General features: G+C 36.5%; 1 protein-coding gene across 5 annotated transcripts in view; it reads left to right on the top strand.

Moving 5' to 3' along the window:
* The window catches only part of qkia (QKI, KH domain containing, RNA binding a), an 83,691-nt gene extending 68,065 nt beyond the window's left edge, over positions 1 to 15,626 (top strand). For 2 of the 5 annotated variants that reach the window (XM_063006717.1, XM_063006719.1), the window contains 4 exons: positions 5,892 to 5,979; positions 9,232 to 9,651; positions 11,004 to 11,078; positions 12,277 to 15,626. In XM_063006717.1, coding sequence (XP_062862787.1) covers positions 5,892 to 5,979; positions 9,232 to 9,651; positions 11,004 to 11,078; positions 12,277 to 12,293 — 600 coding nt within the window. In that variant the 3' untranslated portion in view covers positions 12,294 to 15,626. The remainder of the gene's footprint in view (positions 1 to 5,891; positions 5,980 to 9,231; positions 9,652 to 11,003; positions 11,079 to 12,276) is intronic. The other 3 variants (XM_063006720.1, XM_063006718.1, XM_063006721.1) reach the window with 3 other exon arrangements.
* The last annotated feature ends 8,591 nt before the right edge of the window (positions 15,627 to 24,217 follow it).

Here is a 24,217-nt window from a genome sequence, read left to right on the forward strand (position 1 = left end):
GAACCCCAGATTCTCTTAGTTGCTAGAAGTAGGATTACTTAGCATTCTAGTAGACCCTAGGGCCTTGTTTTGTGTTGGCTGCTGCCGGAACTGCAGCTGCTATTGCTCAGATATGCATTCATTTTCTCAAGTCAGCACAGAATCATAAATATTGATTGCTGTGGCTAATGTGTCAGTTTGTTCTGGTTGCGAGTGTTTAGAATAGTTGCAAATTGCTGTCTGGTAAACTCTAATGCTTTTACTAGTTGTTAGCTTGTTTGTGTGTCATACTTGAGTGCTGTTTCTGGTGAGAACCTCGTTTTTGGCTTATTATTGTTGCATCTCCAACACATTTAACTTTATAGAAAAAAAAAAAACTTTATAATGAGAAAATAACAAGGTAGAGGTGGTGAAAACACTGACACAAACACACTTCTGACATGATGGCAACCAGGGTTTTTGAGTTTGTTCCCCATGGGTTTGTCCCTTGTCTGCTGATGCATTCTCCCTTTTTGGCCTTGTTGATTTCTCAATAGCTCCTCCTGCTTGTAAAGCCTCTGACACCACCAGGAGCAGCAGAACATGGTGTTCTGGAACCTCTTTGCTTAGCCGAGGTCATGGCATGTGAGAGCTAGTGGATCAGGTGGCAGTGAGCGCAGAGATCAGCTTTTAACTCCCACGTCTCTCAATCTGATGCTAATCCGTCCGTGTTTAAAGCCACAAATCAGCCTCACCAAATCCCCTTCTAGATATTCCTGCTTAGATTGGAAGGTATTAGAGGGATCACAGTGACAGAAAAATACATCATCTACAGAAAGAGAGACTAGCAGACAGATGTCTCATGAGGGTTTTACAGTGGGCTGTATCAGTTCAGATTGTGGATCACTTAAATACTTCCTTTTACTTTCTCCCTCTCACTATACATTCTCATTTAACATTACTCTCTGGTGAAAGCCAATCCAATCCCGTATGGACTTTCATGTCGGGCACATGTCAACATCTGCGCTACTGTTTAAATACTGCCCCAGAGTTTTGATGACCTACATATTACACACTGCCAAATCTCTCGCTCTTATCCTGGGTTGATTTAAATCGCCCGTCTTGCAATCGTTAATATGAGAACTGGACAGTTTATTCACCTGTTTTCTGTTTTTATGCTTTGGGTGGTGTTCATTTGTACTGTGTATTTTGTCGGTGTGTTTGCTTTTATGCTCGCTCAGGTCATGGTGGGATTAGAAAGCTCTAAGTGTGGTGTAAAAAGAGAGAATTTAAAAGGAGGAAGAGTGTGACTAGTCTATCTTTTGTGCTCTTGTTACAGGCCCCTGGCTGCATGTAAGGGAGGTATTGGGGATATTGATGGCTAAGCGCTTAAGCGCCAAGGTTGCACACTGTGGCCCGATGAAGGTCCCTAATAAAGCTCATGAATCCAGCAGCACTGTCAGGGCTTTCCCCCCTGCTCCTTTAACAGACTGTCTCTGTACCCTCAGCACCAAGCTGTCGAGTGAAATAGTACAAAGGTTGATTGATGCTCCCATTTCAGTCAGTTTTGTGATGGGCACTGCAAATGAGTGCAGCCAGATTTGTTGACCGTGTCGACAACATTTATATACACCACAACAATACACTTATAATGCACTGAAATAGTAAAAGAATTTTGCACCCAAGCACTTGGTGTATATAGAAAAGATTATTCGTTTAATAAACTGTAACATTGTGCCTGTTTGTATGCCCATTAATGTTATATATTTTACGCAGGAAATCATGAGTAAAATATATACAAAACTAAAATAGAGGGAACCCTGTGAACACATTTAGCTTTATGGCATAAATGTTTTGAATTGAGAAAATGTTCCTCAGGTTTATTCATTATTCATACCAGACAATGTTCACCCATTTTAACCTCTCAAGTTTGCATAAATATTTGGCCAAAATAACTGGCATAAGTAATTTATGATTGGGTTTGAAGGATTATTGTTTGTTTGTTCATTAGGATTTTAATGTCATGTTTTACACTTTGGTTGCATTCATGACAGGAACGGTAGATACTCATTACACAAGGTTCATCAGTTCACAAGGTTATACTGAACACAGTCATGGACAATTTAGTATCTCCAATTCACTTTACTTGCATGTCTTTGGACTGTGAAAGGAAACCAGAGCAACCATAGGAAACCCACACAGATACGGGGAGAACATGCAAACTACACACAGAAAGGACCCAGACCGCCCCACCTGGGGATCGAACCCAGGACCTTCTTGCTGTGAGGCGACAGTGCTACCCACTTAGCCACCGTGCCGTATGAAGGATTAATAGTCATAACAGAGGATAAAACTTGAACTAAGCTAAATCTTTATGCAATTTCCATGCAAGAGACATGAATTGCAGAGTGAAATTGAATTTATACAGGACTTCATGTTGTCAAAACCGAAGTCTGGAATTAAAACAGACCAGATGATTATGGATTGGTTAAAAAAAATCTAACAAAGAAAATGTCAAACAAGCATTATTCTTATCATAAATGATAAAAATGCATTTTCAGTTAAAATAACAGCTGTGACGTCCATGGTAAAGAAAACATTTTGGTTGTTTTTTTATAACCTCTTTTGTGCAGTAATGTGACTTTATTAAATGAGGATGCAATAGCATGAACAGAGTGATACATATGCAAGTTTCTGAGCACATTAGCAATGATGTCACTGACACTCAAGACAATGCTCCCTCCACAGTATACCCAATGATCTCTGCTCTGCTTCAGTGGCCACACAAATTGACCCATTGATTTTATTTGACTCCTTTGGATAGTGTGTGTGTGCGCGTTTGCTTTTTTCCCCTGCTGTCGACTCGTGGTGGTAATATCCGAGGCTGAATTTTCCCTAGCTTTTCAGGATGACACACTGCTGTGTATAAAAGCCTTTGCTTGGTTACTCCTCCTCCAGTCTCTGTCTCTTCCTCTTTGTCACACAGCCACAGTCGTTTTTTCTCAGTGTATAAAAGCCTTCACATGGTTACTCCTCCTCCATCCAGTCTCTGTCTTTTTGTCTTTGGCACACAGACTTTCTCTAGCATTGTTTTTTGTTTAATTTTAAACAATTGCCAGTAGCGAAAAGTTAATTACAGGCAATTAAACATGCTTTTTTTGTTCTTCCATTTTCATCAAGTACTTTATTCTGATCAGGGTCACGGCAGGTCCAGTTAGCCAATCATCTGTGTAGAAGTCTGAGCAGCCAATAGTACCTCTGATATTTAAACCAATGCAACGTGTGTGTGTGTGTGTGTGTGTGTGTGTGTGTGTGTGTGTGTGTGTGTGTGTGTGTGTGTGTGTGTGTGTGTGTGTGTGTGTGTGTGTGTGTGTGTGTATACACAAATATATATTTGTGTACGTTATCTTTATATGAGTAAAGGAGTTTGACTCATAAACCTGTGTGAAATCTGAAGTGCTGTTTTTACCTTTACCTCACCTCTCATTAGCTTCTCTGAAATCCTCATAAAGCCTTTGAGAGCTTGGTTGTGCACTTCATCTACAAAGCTTATACTGAGAAATAAAGCAAGCCTGCTATGCCTACTGGGTTTGATTATACAGGCCTGGCGACGTTTCTGTTTGGAGGGGGGGTGGCTTGTTAGCATAGAATTAAACAGCTTTTGCAGGGCTGATGTTGGTTTCTGTAAGGAGCTGTTTTCTGTAAATGTACAACTTTTGTAACTACTCAAGCTGCTATAAAACAGACTTATACACAATCATGTTCTCACACAAACCGTTTCACATGATCTTACTCATGCTATCCCACACATGATTGTTCGAATGCTTTGGAATGAATGACTCTGTGCTTTGTTGGAATACTGCAGTCATTAGTCATGTTTTCTTGTTCCCTGTTTTTCGACTTTTTACTGCCTAATAGGAACTTTCTGTACAGCTGTGAGCCCTGCCTACTATTGCTTACTGACATGGTTGTGAGGTCGTGTATACTGTAGAGCATAAAGGCCCACAGTCTGAGATCAGGATTGATTTTGTTTAGATAGCATGCAGTTTTTTAAATTATGAATAGAGCATTTGTTTACCTTTTTATGAGTGTCTGAGTTAAATTATTTTCATACACAGCTCAATCAGTGACTGTTTATACACACTAATCAAAGTTAAGAAGTGGGAGATGAAAAAATAAAAGATTGAACAACCTAGGAAAGCTGAGATAAATGTAGTACAAGTTAGCCTACCTAATATACCAAGGAGCACAGAATATTAACACATTGTGATTGCCACAACATAAAATGAAAAGCATATCTTTTTTAAAATAAAACATTTCAGAATCTTTTTGTTTTATGATCAAGAAATCTTATCATATCAATCATATCTTGTGCACTCCATTACTAACCCGTCCATCAGTTAAGGGCTTTTTATCCGAGCTCATGCTGCTGTCATTATACTGTGGAACATGTGTTTAGTATTTGATTGAATCAGTTAGTGCTAATAAACAATACAGCTATGAGAACAACAATGACATTAGGCTAGGATTACTAATCAATTGTACTCAGATTGTCTAAATAACTGCGTGTGCGATTTGAGACTGTTCAGTTTGATGTTGACACGTTGCGCTCCTTTATTTACTCCTGCATTTACTGCACTGTTAATCGTTGCATAAATTCTGGAAATATCCACAAACAATGTAGCAAATGAACAAGGAATAATGTTAGACCCAGTTTACTCAGTGTCGTTTCATTTGTCTTAAATGTGACATGTACATGTAGAGGGAGTTGAATTGTTTTGAATTGGCAGTGGGAAAGTTAAATTAGCAAAGCATAAGTTATAAATCTACACCTGAGTAGATGTAACTACAGTTGTAAATGCATGTGGTTAAAGACTTGATGTATAAAGTACATTTTGTAATCCTGTTTACTCAATATATTGAAACTCATTCCTGCTGTGTTCTGGCTTTGTAGTATCTATGGTTTGTTTGAAAAAATAAAAGCAGTGATGGGCCTACTACCACACACACATGTGAAGCATTTTTAGCATCTTAAGTCTATAAAATAAGGCTCAACTGATTTGTAAATGGCTTTTCTTTTTATGTATTTTTTTATTCTAAGCATCCACCACACCAGCTGTGGTCTACCTGCTGTTAGAAATATGAGCCTTCTGAATTGTGATTTATTTTCTCCCATATGAGTTCAGATTTATTGCGCAATATGCTATTTTGTCTGTCTTATTTTTCTTTTACCGAAAAAAAAACCATATCTGACTACAATTCAAAACTTGAGTTTTTATTTGTATACTAAACATCACTCCATTCTGACCTAAATTCTGTTTAGGTAGACACGTATTGCACATTTGTCCTTTGGTGCCTTTTTGTGAATAGCAGTACATTACTATGGTTTGTTACCTATAGGCTCAAACATGTACAGATATTTTACATGATTATGATGCCACTGTACTTGTAAAAATAATGAAACAACCAAAATAGGATGCAATGTACTTTAATGGCTGGTTAAGTAAATCCTGTGTATAGAGGCATGTTTTCCTATGGGCCTTTTTCACTTATCTTTAACAGGGGTGCCAGTAGTTATGGAAGGGACTGTATATTAAGGGTGTGTGGGTGGATGTTTTTTCTCTAGGCTCACTATCGTCATGCTTTTTGTTTTGTTTTAGTATTTGATGGGAGGAGTGCGGGTCTAATTGCTTCCTCGTGAATAATTTCCCTTCTCTAATTTAGTGGTAATGAGCATGGTTGCTGCCTGTCTGTTTATTTATATAAGACAGAATTGACAGGGCTGAAGTGCACTATGCTGTTACTTTGTTTTTGATTTTTACACTGTATAAAAAGGCTGCACAATTTAGTTTGATATCTGCATTTTCCTCAGATGTTGGGTTTCTTTGACTAGTCTGTTTATTGATTTGTTTATTTATTTTCTCTTTTTTTAGGCAGAAGGAGAAGATAACCTGAAGAAGATGCAACTGATGGAGTTGGCAATTCTGAATGGAACCTACAGAGACACCAACCTCAAAGCTCGTAAGTAAACAACACATTGCACATTCATTCCTTCATGACTTTCTCTTTTTACACTCCGTTTCATTTGCTTTTTAAGTGTAAGTATTTTATTCCTGCTTTTATTCTCTTAACTGTTTAGTCACGCAAAAAGGTAAATGATGTGCGATGTGTTTAAATTCATAATTTTTTGTTATAAGTAAATTACCTTTATCTCATGATACAATTTAGTCTTTATGTAAACAAATTTCGATGTATTTGCATCCTATGGTCCACAAATTGCCAGGTGGGGTAACTGACCAAAGCTTATAATTATTGGAAACAAACCATGTTTAATAAGGTCATAACATTCTGAATCTAATTAAGCATGCTTTTATGTCTGCTTTTACGGTATTGCATGTACATGAATGTTGAAATCATTTTCTTTCTTTCCCCAACACATTTACTCAGATTTCGTGTGGCCCAACACACAGCACAACAGTAAATGACTTTTTTTTTTTTTATTCTAGCTCTTATAGTGTGTATAGTGCTTAATGATTTGTTATTGGAAATACAAATGCTATATTAAAAACCTGACCAGACTTACAGGTTCTGTAGAAGCCATCACTTAAACAGAAACTAAATTTTTCTAACGGGAGAAAATGAACATTGATTGCTTAAATGCTGGTCATGTACTTGATTAACCACTGTCACACAGCAAACCGGAGACGTTCCAGTAACAATGTGATTGTGAACCTCACTTATAAGTGCTTTACTTAGCCCACTAGCTACCACATAAATGTGTTTTGTGGGCATACAATTACTAACTGTAGCCCATCTGTTACCCTGTGCACTTTGCCAAGCTGGCCAGATTTTATTTAATGCTTGATCATTCTCAGTGCTCCAGTGACACTGATGCAGTATTCAGATGGTCATGTGGTATTCAGTAGACATCACTGTCAATTCTGGGAGGTAAGACTTTGGTAAAAAATATTTAGCCATGTCCTGTGATAAGATGCTGACAGCTAATCAAAGGACAAAGCAGGATTTGCACGTACTGGCCATAATAATATTTGTTTTGTAATTACTAAGCACAGATACACATGTAGCTTGACAAAGAGGCCAGTATGTGTAAACAGTATTTAAAAACCATATACATGCTGCTGCTTCTGATATTCTGTTACCAGTTCCACTCTTCAATACAATGTCAGTGCAAAGAATGCTCCACCACCACCCAGATAACATGCTGTCAGTTTAAAGGTTTACAGGATCTGTAAAAAAGATACAGATTAAAAGTAAAAATAAACATATAAAGAAGCTCATTGCTGTTACAAATGCAAATTTATTTTAAGAATTATCTCTGAAAAATTGTGTGACTGTCTCACTTAAGCTGCTTAATGTTTAATTAGTCTGTTTATGTGTGTGATTATAAGTTAGGGAATGTATGCTGTATGTGCACCACCTTTACCTTTTTTTGGCACGTGACTCCTCTCAGTTCATACAAACCCCATTTTCAAAAAAGTACCCTTTCTGATAAGTAAAAATAAATGTTTTATTGTATTTTCAGAAAGTGTCCCAATTTTGTCTAAAAATGGAGTTTGTACAAATTCAGTTAAAAAATCATTCAAAATTATTTGGTCATTTAGGCTTTTCTTTGGTTTTCTTTTGAGAATCTGTATGTATTATCATCACTGGTACAAAATTTCAGAGCATTTAGAAAAGCTTAAAATTAGTGTCTACGCCATGTAGCAGATTTTATTTGGGGTTTGCCATGTTTAAAGTCAGTGGTATGAACATATACTTTCTATTTTAAGGAGCAGCATTTAACGCAGGAAAAGACTTGTAAAATTGTAAAATACTTGTGAACTTCACACTGCAACTGACAACATGCAACATTAAGTTCAAGCGGTGTATGAATATCAGTTATTCTACTGCAATGCAATATTACTAACATTATGAGAAGCATTAGCGTAAACTCCAACTACTGTATCTAAGATCAGACATTCTGATTTATCAGGTGACTAAATAAATGATAAATTCTTATGTTGGTATTATTTTTACTTTATTGTTTATAACTGAAATAAATGTTAATCAGTCCCAACAGTCTGTACTAAATAACATTTGTACATTGTTTATTAGATTTGATGATACTCATCACTATAACAAAGGCACATTTCAACTGATTGAATCAGCTGTAATTAAAATTTTTATTACAATTTCTAATTGAAACCAATTTATGGTAGGCTAGACAGCTAGCTAAATTATTTAAATTTACATTTTGTATAAACCTATTCATAGTCAACCCGTGTGTTTTCTATGCAGATGCGTTATAATGTTAATTTAAATGACAAAAAATTTTTGTCATGTACACACAGCCTACATGGTCCTATAGATGGTATTAAAATGTTCTGAAACATTTGTTGCCAAGGCTGTCATGAATGTAAAAGAAGCTTTTTTGCTGATTGGGAAAAGTAAAATGTGTTTGTTTGTACCTAATAAAACCTGAGCTACTAAATTGTGTAGAAACCATAAGTTTTTCACAACTTATTCACAGGTTGCAAGTCAGCCTGGCATATACTGTATGTGTTATTTGCTTCGGGAGTTGTTTGCTACAGACTAGCTCATTTTAAATTGTGAAACTGTTCCATCTGTACCCCCTTTGAACCTTTATTGCTCAGGGTCACTTCTTTGTGCTTTAGTTCTATGAATTTGGGCATTTTAGTCTCTAGCAAATCACTTGGCGTCTCAGTAATACAGACACGCTGGTTATTAGTACATGGCAGCGCAAACCCCAATTGGATTCTCTAACAGTGTCGAGAGCTTTTATGTTTCTTCTCTGATTAGTTCTGTTGTGCTCTGGAATAATTGTTTCAGTGATTGCTATGCTTTGATGTTTTGTGTCACTGATGACTGATGCACCTGCTACTTAGGATTGTGTACTTAAATGATTTATTTTCTGTTATTTTATTTTGGTTATGTTTTTGTGTTTTGTTGTGGTTTACAGTTGAACATTGCATGAACTAAATTTTCTTTTTTTTTGTCCTCTCTTCTTTTTGTTATTTCTTTTTTCCTGCTTTTTCATGTTTCTGTTTCCACTTCCTCACATCCAATCTCACTTTAAACCTGACCCATGCATTTGTGAATTGACAATCACAATTCTCTTTGCTTTCCCACTTATTTCTTTTTTCTGTTGCTGTCTATCCATTCATTCTTTGCCAAATTCTCACATTTCTTCCCACTATCTTTTCCTTATCCACTTGTTCCTGCTTGCTGTCTGTCTGCTTTCTTACGCTATAGCGAACCTTGCCTTCTCTCTTGCAGCGGCGGCCGCAGCAGCTCAGGGCCCCAGGCTCATTGCTGCCTCCGCCGGTCAGGTTCTTCCCCCTGCTGCACTGCGTCCACCGACCCCAGTCGGTGCACCCATCATGAACCTTATTCGGCCTCCACAGATGCCCACCATGCTTTCCAATGCCACCCCGACACTGGTCCCACCGGCGCCCGATGCAGGCATCATCTATGCTGCACCATATGAGTACCCCTACGCCCTGGCTCCCACCTCTCTCCTGGAGTACCCTATCGACCACGGAGGTGTCCTAGGTAAGCGGGCGTGGGGGTTTGGTGCCGCAGCCTTCGGCGGGCTTCAGGATGGTACCGCCATTCCACTTTATGGGGGAAGTTTGGACATGGCAATGCCAAGCCTTGCCCCGGACTTAAAAGGTAAATATGTGCTGAGCAGTTGAGCTCAGCTGTTAAAAAGGGAAGTGGGGACTGATAAACACATTTGAGCTAAAGGTGCTGCTGAGACAGGTGGGGGGAAATGCATCCTTGTTTAAAGATGAGATTTTTCAATCACTCAGTCTACTGTGTGTGTGCTTTCCACCTTCTTGTCATTGGCTCTGTAATGCACAGCAAAGTCTGTGCAGAGTGAGATTCCCTTGTGTATGTATACACACGCTGTCAACAGTCGGACTGACAGGGACATGCTTGCTTGCACACACATTTCTTTTGTGTCTTCTGAGGTGAGTCAGACAGTCTGCAGGTGAATTTCTGCTGCCATCTGAAATTCTCTTAGCTCTGTTTTTTTGCTCAGGCCACAGACTGTGATGCCAGAGTTCTGATCTAAATCTTCTTACAGTTTTTGCCCCCTTTCCAATTTGTATTGTTTTATTTGCCTTACTGAATCCAACCACTCTTCCATATTTGAGAGTGAATTGTCTTCACTTTTCTAAGGAACGATTGTCTTAGACTACAAATGTGTCAATGCTGAGGCTGTGGCAGTTAGCAGTCGCATTCTTTGTAGTGTGAAAGCCAAACATAGTGTTCACACCCATTACCTGAGTTTACCCTAAAAATATATTTTCATATCCTCTGTCTAGTAAAAGTCTACCTTAGTCAAATGCAGAACAAAGTGTTTGTTTTATTTTAGGTATGGATGCAAATTTTGGTAATTTTTCTCTACCAATCATGGCTGTCGTTAGTCAACACTTAACAGTGAATCGACAAGCTTATAGCATCTCATTAAAGTTTCATATTCAAAAATCTGCATGCTTTATTTAATAAAAAAGCATAGCATGGTGAACAACATACTGCATAATGATGCTAGACATCTTCCCTGATTGATTTTGATGTGTAACTTTTTTTTTTAATTAAAGGATGTATTTTACTCTGGGATTTTTTCCTTGCCCACCTGTCTCAAAGAGCCCTGTGTGTCAAACAAGCCTCTGTTGAAATTTGGTGCTAAACTGTGCATTTTCTACTTTTACTTATTAACATGTTTTGATTTGTATAGTAAGTACGGTAAACATTTGTAGTATTGATTTCTTCATAAACACTATGTTTTTTGTATAAATCTGTATTAAAATTAAAATATTAAAATGACTTAAATGTAAGACTTAAGGACAGACTGAGGAAACCTAGCTTCAACTCAAATTTAGAATGCAGTGGGAAATCTCTACCTAGATTGAGCTTGAATTATTACATTTACGTTTTTTTACATACATTTTTAATTTAATTTATTTATTTTGTCTGTTGTGAATGGTGTCTAACCTTATGGACCTGTTACAATCTAGGTGCAATGGCAACTAAAGTGCGGAGACATGACTCGCGGGTCCATCCTTACCAAAGGATAGTGACCACAGACAGAGGTTAGTTAGTTAAAGCACTTTTACTTTTTGTATTTTTATACAAACTATGTATTTGTATTACATGGAATTTTGTTTGTTTTGAAGTGACAATTTTAAATCATAATGTCCTGTTTTATACTCAGGTTTAAATAATTACATTTATGTACAGATTATATACTGTCAGTGAAATTAAGGGGAGAGTTTTGTATTTAAATATATTCCCTTAATGTGATCTCAAACTATGAATAATAGTTTAAAAATGAACTGAGGTGCTTCAGAAATGAACTGATTTCAAGCAGAGTCTCTGCAGGTTACACTACCCTAATTTTTTGGCGTCCTGCCAATAATTGCACCTAATGTAAACCAGTTGGAAAAGCTTTGGAAAAGGCATTGTCAAAACACGGACATTCATTCAATTTAATATGTAAATGTTATTTAATGTCTGCCATGAAATGTGGCACTTTTCTTTAAATATCCGTGAAATCTGTGATTTTTGAAAAAACATTCTTGTGAATTTAGTAGGGCTCTAACTATAGATGATACCTGCAGACACCCTGTTACAGCAAACCAAGGAAACTGTAATTACAAGTTACCTGTATTATACTTCATCAGCCTTTGTGTCTTAAATTATTGTTTTAAAAAAGTATATATGTATTGATTTACAACTATTTATGACATGCCTTATTTTAGTAAACAAATACAGTAAAGCTTTTGTTCTAAAAGGGGTACCTTTATTTCACACAGTATCATTGTATAAAAAATGCTTAAATGATTTACAAAAAAACAAGGAATTATTAAAGTGAATTCTGACTGTATTTATTATGCAGACTAGTGCTGCCCTTTTTAAAACCTTTTACAACTAATCACTGTCTATAACATGCATTCCAGCCCAAAAGACACTATAACATTACTAGTTTGTCTGTCATTTCTTTGCTTGTTTTTGGGTACATAGAGCAATGAAGCGCTTTACTGTTTAACATTAACATGTTGATTCAGTTTGGGTGGCTTAGCGAGTTCAATCATGATGCACATGTCATGATTAAAATCTGGTTTAGTCTGTGTTTGTCTGTTTGCAATGGGATATGGGTTTGGAAGGATTTTGCATTCATTTTACTGTTAAAATGATGTCATTCCAGTCTCTTCTTGTGGACACTAATATCCTCTCTATCTTTTTTCCTTTTTTTTTTTGTTTTTTTTTTGTTTGTTTCTAACAACCTAGCCGCCACTGGCAACTAACAAATGACCTCTGACTCTTCACCCAATGATGAGCCGCCCCAAGCCTGCCCGCTGATCAGATTAACTGGTAATTGCCTTTTGCTAGCCTGTTGGAAGCTGAAAGAGAGGCACCTGTGACCCTAACACACAAACCAACACAAATCGCAACATCAAATGCCAACAAACCAACCAGTTGTGTGATTTATTTTTGTTTTAGTTTTTTATTGTTGTTAATTGACTCTAATGACTGTGTTTCTTTCTTTTTTTATCCCACTAGTTGGGTGGTAGCAAATCTGCACTAAGTTACAAAGCAATAAAATTATTTTCTTGGTTACCCTGCACCCACCCACTACATTCTAATTAAGCCTAAACAATATAAAATTCTGAAAGTAGTTTAGGGTCCAGGGTATAATCGCCTTTCCTGGAAACCTGTCTTGCAAAGTATCCAAATTTTTAGACATTAGTAAAGGAAAAAGAAAGAAACTCACTCACACAAACTTGTTATATCTGTCATTCTTATGTGTAGTCATGTGATTTGTTTTCTTCCCATCTGTTTTCACTTTGCTGACACATTCTGGGTGCGCCTTTCTAGCTGACACTGAATGCATGGCTAAAATGATGGACTGCTTAAAAAGCTTGGTTTGTTTTCTTTTATACTTTTTGGTTAACTTCCTGTTTTTTTAATAAATCTTTAAGCTGCAGTTGAAGTTTACATACACCTTAGCCACAATCATTTTAACACAGATTTTTCATCTCCTGACATTGAATATTTTTTAACTTCGACTGTACATGATTTTCAGATCATAGAGGGGCAGAAAGTACATATATATGCGGCAGGATGGGGTTGGTTACGAAGAGTATTCTCAGTTATCTAAATCTAGGATGTGTAAGGCTGGGGTGATTCGGGCATGAGCAGTAGCTACTGTACTTACATGTTACCCAAAACCCCACCCTCAAAATACAGTGCCTGAAGTTTTTAAAAGTATTTTTAATCGAGCTGTGAGGAAAAAAAAGACAAAAAAGTATTGTGTGCATATTTAGCCAAAGGGTTTTTGTTTAGTAAATATATACAATTATGTATCTGAACGCAGAGGCTGTTAGTTTAGATTATGAAAGTGTGCTGTCGTGCCTGTGTATGTTTGACGTTCAATCAAATCGCATGATAACACCAACCAACAATGATTCTATCCTTTACATTATAAATAACAAAAAAACACTAAGGATTGTGGATAAATAAAAAAAGATGAGGTTTTGTCATGTACCTATTTTTTGTACATACCTGATTATTTTTATTTTTTTTTAATTATTTTTTTAAATTCCTAAACCTAAAATTTTAAATCTTCTGGCTGAAATTTGAAAAGTCTACCACTGTGTTTAAGAATTTTAAGTATTCCTGAGAATTATGCATACATCTTTACAAGATTTTTTTTTTTACCACATAAAAAAAAATTCTCAAAATGAATTTGCTCATCCACAATGTGTCCTGCAAACTTGTTAGTCCAGACCCCATCCAAGTAGAACTTTCTTAAAAAAAAAATAGGATGTGAAAGCCATGTCTGCCTGTTCAGATTGCTTTATACATACATGATATATATAAATGCATACAAGTTTAGATATGTCCTTGTGTATTACAATGCTGATCCGATCAAAATTAGATACCTTTACAGGGTGCTGGAGAAAAAATATATTTTTGGCAATTTAAGTTTTTTTTATATTTGCAGTTACAAAATAACAAAAAAAAAAAAAACAAGAAAAAAAAGCAAGGTTGCATTAAAAATGCTGTGAGTGTTAATGGCGATGAAATTCTAAATGATGGAGTGTTTGCGATCATAAGCAAAAAGAAAAGGATAGCAATGTAAAAGTGTGAAAAAAGTGCCTTATTGATAGTTGTTTTTTAAAGTTACATTATGTTAAGTAATATTCTGCAGCAGCTCCGACAGGGCGTTAAGAGTGCATAGAGAGGCAAAGTGCAGGGGAGGCTTGATCAAATGTTACTGTCGCCCAGCTGTGCCACTGAATCTACTCTATGCAAAACAAATAGCAGTCATTTGACCAGCTAACTATGTGCCATGATTTGTCTTCCCAAGATTGAGTTACTGAGTTAATTTCCTTCTCCCTTTTCATTTCCCCCACCCCCCTTATGCCATTTGAACAAATATTTTTTTTTTTTACCTCTGGTTTAGATCAGGAGTGCCATTTATATTATTACTGTGATTCTGTTTAAACCAAACTGCCATGATGCATGGACCTGAATGGTTTCAGTTAAATAACTGACTCAGTGTTCTTGGAAATATTAAAAATGTCCAAACCCTCATTTATTTCAGCATTGCAAAATAGACATTTTTAGACTATGCTCTTACAGTACAGTTTTAAAGCTTATATGAAAAAGCTTCAGTATTTGTCAATGTGCCACACCTTTTTTTTTTTTATCTGGTGAGAGCCTAGTTACAAAAATAACAAGATTTTGATTTTCAGTATTATTGGTGTGAAAGAAAGGCTGCTCAGCTCATTCACCTTATACTGAAGCAGTAACAAAAGTCAAACCAATTGCCAAACATTTGAATATTGCATTTAAATAAAATTCTAATTACGAGTCTAATCCACACTATTTCCAGCCATTGAAACGACTGGGAGGTTTAATTAAATGATACAAAAATGAATAAATACCTGAAAAATAGAACTAGAATGTCTTTTTTTTTTTTTTTTTTACATTTTGACATGTAACCCAGGAAAGGTCAATATTTTATTTGCTCATTTATTAGTGTTAGATGCTGTATTTTTTTAAACTTAAGAAATGAAATGCAATATCAGACAGGAGGTTGGAGAAGAGAGTCCTGTTATGAAGCAGTATTAAGAAAAATGCCATTTGCAATGTTACTACATGCTGTCGGTCATTGTTTTAAGGTCGATTTAGTCATCAGGTATTTGGAGAAATCTCTTGTATTCTTTCCTGCCTGCCTACTACATGTATAATAATGTAATTTACAATCATTGTTACAGGTTTCTAATGTATTTTTCTATCTTCATTTTATATGTATATTAATAATCACTTCTCTGATCTATTTGTTTTGTTTTTGAATGAAACCCACTACAGTAGTTTTTTGGGGGTTAAAATCTAACTTGTCTTACCCTTTTACATCTCAAACCATCTCTCTTGTTGGGAGTGTTGCCTTTCCTACAATTATATTTTGTTTTCTTGCCGATCCTTAGCTTGTTTAACTCATTAGCAACTATATTAGTTTTTCCTGTTAGAATTTTTACATGCTTGCATTTAGTTTTGATGGTGTATGCTGTTATTTTTCTTATTAACCCCTCTCTTGCCATTTATTTTAATAAAAATATTCTTAATAAGAATTCTACTAACTTTGCTGTTTTTTGTTGGTCTTGTGTTAACCTGTTTAATGAATGTACTACCCTGACATGGTTTAAGCACTAACACAATTAAAACCGGTGTCTGGTCACTTGACATAAATGAAGCAATCGCACTAACACACACACACACACACAAACTATATACACACCAACGAGTTTACCTTCCTTTATTTACACTGAAATAAACACAATTATACAATACACAGACTAACTGGAGAAGTGCACGAGCCAATCCATCTTCACTCTGCTCTGCTGATTTAAACCCATGCTGTCTGCCTCACAAACACAGTGCTGGTTCCAGTGCTGGTGCCTAAACTGAGCCCGTTCTGCACTTTTCACTGCATTTCCACATCACTCCAGTCTCAGACAGGAAGTATTGCTGGTTTAATTTTTAATATACAGTAGATTATGTAGGTTGTCATTTCATCACCCACATCTTGAGCACAACAAAGCTTTCAAATTTGCCATCTGTTTTGGCAGTTTACTGTTGTGTTTTAGGCTTTCAGCTATGCCTAAATTATTGTGGGGGACCAAATCAGGTTCTGTGTCTTCTAGGATTAATAGATTTTCACTAGTACTTTGTTGAGAATTTACCTCACAGGCATTTCCAAGTTGCTTGTATGCTGGCTAAACCTTTCTATGTTTGAATCTTTTTAACTTAAAAGATGTCAACACAGCGAAGCATTTCTGCTGTTGATTGTGCCACAACATCTAAAACATATGGTATTGGTGAAGGTATCAAGGGAGGAGAAATTATTTAGACAGCTTTAATTGTAAATATGACTAACAATGTTTTGTTATGATAAACTTATGCCATTTGAACAAATTCTTTTTTTTTTTTTACCTCTGGTATAGATCAGGAGTGTCGTTTATATTATTACTGTTATTCTGTTTAAACTAATGCTAAGAATTTAGCATTTGTTTTAAAATCAATAAAAAAAATCAATGTTCATGTTATTGAAAATAGTGACAAACTAAATGGGCACTTTTACTGTAAAATAAGCCATTTTTAACAGCTACACAATCCAAGCTATGAAACATGTATGTCATCTTGCAAGTAATTGTTGCCATTGATATTGCCCAGTAAAATCTGGCTGCAATAGTGTGTTATTCTGACCTAAAATTCAAGACTCCTGTACAATGTAGTAAATCTGCAGACCCTCATCCTGCTCACTTTCATGCACAGATTGAACACCTGTAGTAGAGAACATAAAATTGAAACTTAGATACTGTTTAATAAGAACACATATTTTGCACTTGTTTTCAGACATGGTGTGTGTTTCAGAAATGAACTTTCTAGCAAATATAATCTGAGCCATGACCGCACTAGCAAGAAGTAAAACTTAAGTCCTGACTTCCTTGTTTAAGAACATTCCCTGGCTCCAGCACTCGGTCAGTGGGAAAGTGTTAACACGCCACATTTGCTTCCACGTTCTCAGGGAAACTTGCTCTAATTTATAAATTAGAACTAGTTTTAAAATTTATTGTAGGCAATAAAATGGACCCAAACATTTATGCCATTGATCTTAACAGTAAGGTTGGTAGTCATCTAGTCCAGTGACGCATGCAGTTCCTTTTTCACAAAACTGTTTATTAGCAGTAATAGAATGTACTTCTGAGCTGTGACAAAGAAATAGTCCTGAGTACAAAATGTTAGCATTAGCAATATAAAACATTTATTTCTGACTGGAAGAGACAGCTGCAGTTTTATAGCCAATATACTAAATGTTTTAAGCTTTGCAAATCTTGCAGCTGGTGTTTTTACACCAATGTTTCCTGCCAAAAGCATCTGAAGTTTTGTCATATTTCATTCCTCTGTGCTACACAAAGTGCTATTTGAGTGCAGAATGTACTGGTAGGCCACTGGTGCTGCGTAAGTTACTGCCAAGTGCCTTCTGTTAGTGTGCAGTCTAGTTAAGCTTGTCTGCTACACACTTGACTACTGCCAAAAAATAGCCTGTTTTCACAAGGGCTACTTGTCCTGTTGCCTTGGAGATTTTGAGAATTTTAGCCTCTTTTAATGTCAAAGTAATTTTTTCCTGATAAATGATAATTTGATTTTCCTGATATGCATCTAGCACAGGGAATACCTAGTAAATAATTGGGATTTCTGGGTTTATTTATACATGTTCTGTTACTCTGGTCTAATTTACTGTTAAATTCAACCACATGTAAACAATAACGTAAATCTGGTTTGGAATAATTTAACCCACTGAGTGATGCCAGCAATAAGGATCAGCAGAAAAAGGCTTTGGCCTTTTTAGAACTTTGGTCATAGCATTGTTCTTATAAACTATTTTACACATGCATGCTTACCTAAAATGTATCTGTAATTCACAGGAAAGACATTTGTGAACTTTGGGTGGAAAATGTTAAATGTCTTGGCTAGAGATCTAATACAATTAAAGTGTAAACTAAAATAATACACTAACAGTGATCTGAAACATTGCATGTTTCTCAAAAAAAAGCTTATTGGAGCTCTTATGGACACTTTTACAGCATTGACAAACTAAACCTTTTATAATTTGATGTTAGTCTTTACCTCACTACGAAGCTATTTTATACAAGTGTTTTTGACACACAGCATCTTTAGTGGGTTTAGTAAGCCCAGGACTTTAAGTAAGCCTCTCCAAAATGTTTATTTTTCTTTCTATTAGCTATTTAGATCAGATTTTTTTTGCCCTGCTGCATAACTAAACATGCCAAATTAGATGACATTCTAAATAAATACAATTATGATGTGTATTTTACTATGCAGTATGCATACATACAGTTGTAACTGGAATTTTTTTTTCCACCACCCTTGTGCTTATCTAATGATGTTACAGCACATAATTAACGATTTACCCTGCACACACTGGGCCTAATAAACATAATATACTGTATGTAGTTTTTTTTACCTGCACCTACACGTGTGTGTTACACGTGTGAAAGATATCAAAACACTATACCAGTAAAGGTAACTTAGTGATCAGAACATTATACCAGTAAAGGTAACCTAGTGATCAGAACATTACATGTTTTTATGATACAGCTCAGAATTCACAATACACACCAAACGTAAATTACATTATTTTAAATAAATGCTACAAAAACCTTTATTTAATATACTTGTACACTGTACATGTTACATTTTGCTTTAATACATTTCGTAGAACAGATAAAGATCTATACAAAGTTTGTTTCTTTCTTGCATAATGTTAAACCAGTTGTTTAGCAACAAAACCTTTAAAATCCTTTAAATCATACAGTTGCATATGCTTTACTTTTCTTGTACCTTAATGTAAAATGCTGATGTCCATTCTTTTCGAGTCCCTTTTGTGATAAATTACTGGACCATAATGTGCCTTTAATGGCTGTTACATGCAACAGATTTTGTTTTGTATGATAAATGTGCTGTACATTAACCTCTGGGAAAAAAGTGCATTTGAATCTGTAGAAACATTCCTTAATGGACTGCAAACTGTTACAGTTCTGGGCACATGTGGCACTCAGGGGGTTAAAGACAAACCTACCAAATTTTTACAGATAAAATGCATCTGGAAATAATAATAACTTTTTACATTATTGTGTTTTTTCTTCTTTTTTTTTTTTTTTTTTTTTTTTTTTTTTAAAGCCAAACAAATTAAAAAGGGTGCACTAAATTGCAAATACTTTTGTGGTGTTCTAAGAAGGTATGTAAACAAGTTTTCATTCTTGTTGTTACAAATGTAATTATAGTATGTGACACATGCCAAAAAAGAAAAAAGAAAAGAAAAAAAATGTGATGAGTGCAATAAAGTATTTACAACTGGATTCTCTGGCTTCTATACCTGCTTTTTTGGTTGTTTAGATTGAAATAAGGAACTTTAAAATTCACTGATTGATTATACATGTTATGATTTATCTTAGTCCTGAAACACAGTGTGAGAAAATCAGATTACCCCAACAAAACCCTACAAAAGATTTATATTAAAGCACTGTTTTTTGGCTGGACACTTCAGTACAATGGTTTTGCCATTATTTAAAGGACAATAGTATGGCTGGCAGAAACCCCAAATTGACATGCTGCACACATTACAAAGACATGGCTGTGGAAGAAGAGGGTACGGGTACTAGATCAGCCTGCCTGCAGTCCTGACCTTTTCCAAATAAATAATGTGTTGAGAATTTAAAAAATAAAAAATGTGATGACAACCCCAAACTGTTGGTACACCTTAAGACGTGCTTGCAGGAAGAAACACTTGAAACATTTCATCACTTGGTATTGACAGTTCCTCCTGGTCCCATGACATTTAAGTCTGAATATTATCATTTGAACAGATGCATGTGGTACCTTCAGGCATTTGGAAATTGCACCCAAGGAAGGTCCACAATTCTTTTTCTATGTGTTGGCTGATTTCTGATGTCAGTGACAAGTGGGTCGTAAGGTTAGGCCTTTAAATACCGGCATAGGTACGCTTCAAATTAACCCAAATTATGTGAGTTAGCCCGTTACAAAGCCATTATCTCATTTTATGGTAATTTACTAGCTATTTAAAGGTGCAGTCAACTTGATTTATGCAAACCTCCAACTCATTAGAATTGTCAAATGATCTGTTTGTCAGCATTTGTTGAAAATAATTGCTTGTATCATGTACAAAGTAGATTTCCTCACTATAGTGTTCACATGGATGCTATGGAGGTGAAATAACTGTCGGTTATTTGTAATTAAAAGTTATGACTAGCTGATAACTTATGACTTTTGCTGAAAGTCACCCCATGCACCTCATTCTATGACAGATGTTAGCTTTTGCACCTTTTGCTGATATATGTCTGCCAGGTCCATTTAGTCTTTGGCACAGAGAACTTGACGTCTGTTTTTCCTGAAATGTGGACTCATCTGTGCACTGCACATTTTAGTCCATCTGAGATAAGCTCGAGCCCAGAGAATCTGGCAGTGTTACATAGAATTTATGTAATAAAGCAGCACTTGATCCTAAAACTCAATCTGTAACATTTTCTGTCAGGCATTCAGCGATGTATGTATATGTCTTATCCATTAATACAAACCTCATTTGCAGAAAATTTGGGATGTTTTTGTAGAATGCAATAATAAGAAGAATCTGTGTTTTGTTCATTTTTAAAAAATCTTTATTTAACTGATAAAAGTAAACATCTAGTGTTTACACACATTTCGAATTTAGAATTTGATGCTTCCAAATACTCCCAAAAAGTTGTTGCAGTTTTGGAAGTGAAATTCTTGTCCACTCTTGCTTGATACAAGACTTCAGTTGCTCAACAGTCTGTGGTCACTGTCATCTGATTCTGCTCTTCAAGCTGCACCAAACATTTTCAATAGGACACATGTGGACTGCAGGCAGGTATGTTAAATACACACATACTGTCTCTATGAAGCCACTCTTTTGTAATGCGTACAGAATGAAGCTTGGCATCATCTTGCTAATAAATAATCATGGACTTCCCAGGAAAATACATTGCCTTGATGGCAGGATGTGTCTTTTAAATCCCAATATACATCTTTTAGTCAATGATACCTTCACACATATGCAAGTCACCCATGCCATGACAGATGTTGGCTTTTGCACCTGATGACTGATAACAGTCTGGATGGTCCTGAATTCATTACAGAGAACTCAAAGTTCATTTTCCCTAAAATAAGCGGAACCATGGACATGTTCCCACTGACTTTTGGTCCATCTGAGATGAGCTCAGGCCCAGAGAATGTTGCAGCATTTCTGTATAGAATAGAATAGAATAGAATAGGATAGGATAGGATAGGATAGGATAGGATAGGATAGGATAGGATAGGATAGGATAGGATAGGATAGGATAGGATAGGATAGGATAGGATAGGATAGGATAGGATAGGATAGGATAGGATAGGATAGGATAGGATAGGATAGGATAGGATAGGATAGGATAGGATAGGATAGGATAGGATAGGATAGGATAGGATAGGATAGGATAGGATAGGATAGGATAGGATAGGATAGGATAGGATAGGATAGGATAGGATAGGATAGGATAGGATAGGATAGGATAGGATAGGATAGGATAGGATAGGATAGGATAGGATAGGATAGGATAGGATAGGATAGGATAGGATAGGATAGGATAGGATAGGATAGGATAGGATAGGATAGGATAGGATAGGATAGGATAGGATAGGATAGGATAGGATAGGATAGGATAGGATAGGATAGGATAGGATAGGATAGGATAGGATAGGATAGGATAGGATAGGATAGGATAGGATAGGATAGGATAGGATAGGATAGGATAGGATAGGATAGGATAGGATAGGATAGGATAGGATAGGATAGGATAGGATAGGATAGGATAGGATAGGATAGGATAGGATAGGATAGGATAGGATAGGATAGGATAGGATAGGATAGGATAGGATAGGATAGGATAGGATAGGATAGGATAGGATAGGATAGGATAGGATAGGATAGGATAGGATAGGATAGGATAGGATAGGATAGGATAGGATAGGATAGGATAGATAGATAGATAGATAGATAGATAGATAGATAGATAGATAGATAGATAGATAGATAGATAGATAGATAGATAGAAGGTAACCTGAGTTTTACATATATTGCATAACTACAGAGCAGTTATTTATTTATGATGTGGATGGATTAAGTGTAAATAAACAAATGGAATGGAATTAAAAGTGCAGGAAGGTGCAGTTCCAAGTATACAGTACATGGTCCAGATTAAATATAGATTAAATATAAAGTGATAAGTGATGAGTATTGCACCTTGGATTGGGCCAATATAGCCATATATACAGTGTATCACAAAAGTGAGTACACCCCTCACATTTCTGCAGATATTTAAGTATATCTTTTCATGGGACAACACTGACAAAATGATACTTTGACACAATGAAAAGTAGTCTGTGTGCAGCTTATATAACAGTGTAAATTTATTCTTTCCTCAAAATAACTCAATATACAGCCATTAATGTCTAAACCACCGGCAACAAAAGTGAGTACACCCCTTAGTGAAAGTTCCTGAAGTGTCAATATTTTGTGTGGCCACCATTATTTCCCAGAACTGCCTTAACTCTCCTGGGCATGGACTTTACCAGAGCTTCACAGGTTGCCACTGGAATGCTTTTCCACTCCTCCATGACGACATCACGGAGCTGGCGGATATTCGAGACTTTGCGCTCCTCCACCTTCCGCTTGAGGATGCCCCAAAGATGTTCTGTTGGGTTTAGGTCTGGAGACATGCTTGGCCAGTCCATCACCTTTACCCTCAGCCTCTTCAATAAAGCAGTGGTCGTCTTAGAGGTGTGTTTGGGGTCATTATCATGCTGGAACACTGCCCTGCGACCCAGTTTCCGGAGGGAGGGGATCATGCTCTGCTTCAGTATTTCACAGTACATATTGGAGTTTATGTGTCCCTCAATGAAATGTAACTCCCCAACACCTGCTGCACTCATGCAGCCCCAGACCATGGCATTCCCACCACCATGCTTGACTGTAGGCATGACACACTTATCTTTGTACTCCTCACCTGATTGCCGCCACACATGCTTGAGACCATCTGAACCAAACAAATGAATCTTGGTCTCATCAGACCATAGGACATGGTTCCAGTAATCCATGTCCTTTGTTGACATGTCTTCAGCAAACTGTTTGCGGGCTTTCTTGTGTAGAGACTTCAGAAGAGGCTTCCTTCTGGGGTGACAGCCATGCAGACCAATTTGATGTAGTGTGCGGCGTATGGTCTGAGCACTGACAGGCTGACCCCCCACCTTTTCAATCTCTGCAGCAATGCTGACAGCACTCCTGTGCCTATCTTTCAAAGACAGCAGTTGGATGTGACGCTGAGCACGTGCACTCAGCTTCTTTGGACGACCAACGCGAGTCTGTTCTGAGTGGACCCTGCTCTTTTAAAATGCTGGATGATCTTGGCCACTGTGCTGCAGCTCAGTTTCAGGGTGTTGGCAATCTTCTTGTAGCCTTGGCCATCTTCATGTAGCACAACAATTCGTCTTTTAAGATCCTCAGAGAGTTCTTTGCCATGAGGTGCCATGTTGGAACTTTCAGTGACCAGTATGAGAGAGTGTGAGAGCTGTACTACTAAATTGAACACACCTGCTCCCTATGCACACCTGAGACCTAGTAAGACTAACAAATCACATGACATTTTGGAGGGAAAATGACAAGCAGTGCTCAATTTGGACATTTAGGGGTGTAGTCTCTTAGGGGTGTACTCACTTTTGTTGCCGGTGGTTTAGACATTAATGGCTGTATATTGAGTTATTTTGAGGGAAGAATAAATTTACACTGTTATATAAGCTGCACACAGACTACTTTTCATTGTGTCAAAGTGTCATTTTGTCAGTGTTGTCCCATGAAAAGATATACTTAAATATCTGCAGAAATGTGAGGGGTGTACTCACTTTTGTGATACACTGTACATTAGCATACATATGCGTGTGTATGAATATACTTAAGTAATGTATGGTTTTCTTGTGTAATTTCAGATTGCATTTCACTAGATACTTGCTTATATTTTTTTAAATGTTCAAAAATTATTTTAAAGTTAACAAAAAAAATCATGATATT

The sequence above is a fragment of the Trichomycterus rosablanca genome, chromosome 13, assembly GCF_030014385.1.
Source record: "Trichomycterus rosablanca isolate fTriRos1 chromosome 13, fTriRos1.hap1, whole genome shotgun sequence".
Taxonomy (NCBI): Eukaryota; Metazoa; Chordata; class Actinopteri; order Siluriformes; family Trichomycteridae; genus Trichomycterus; species Trichomycterus rosablanca.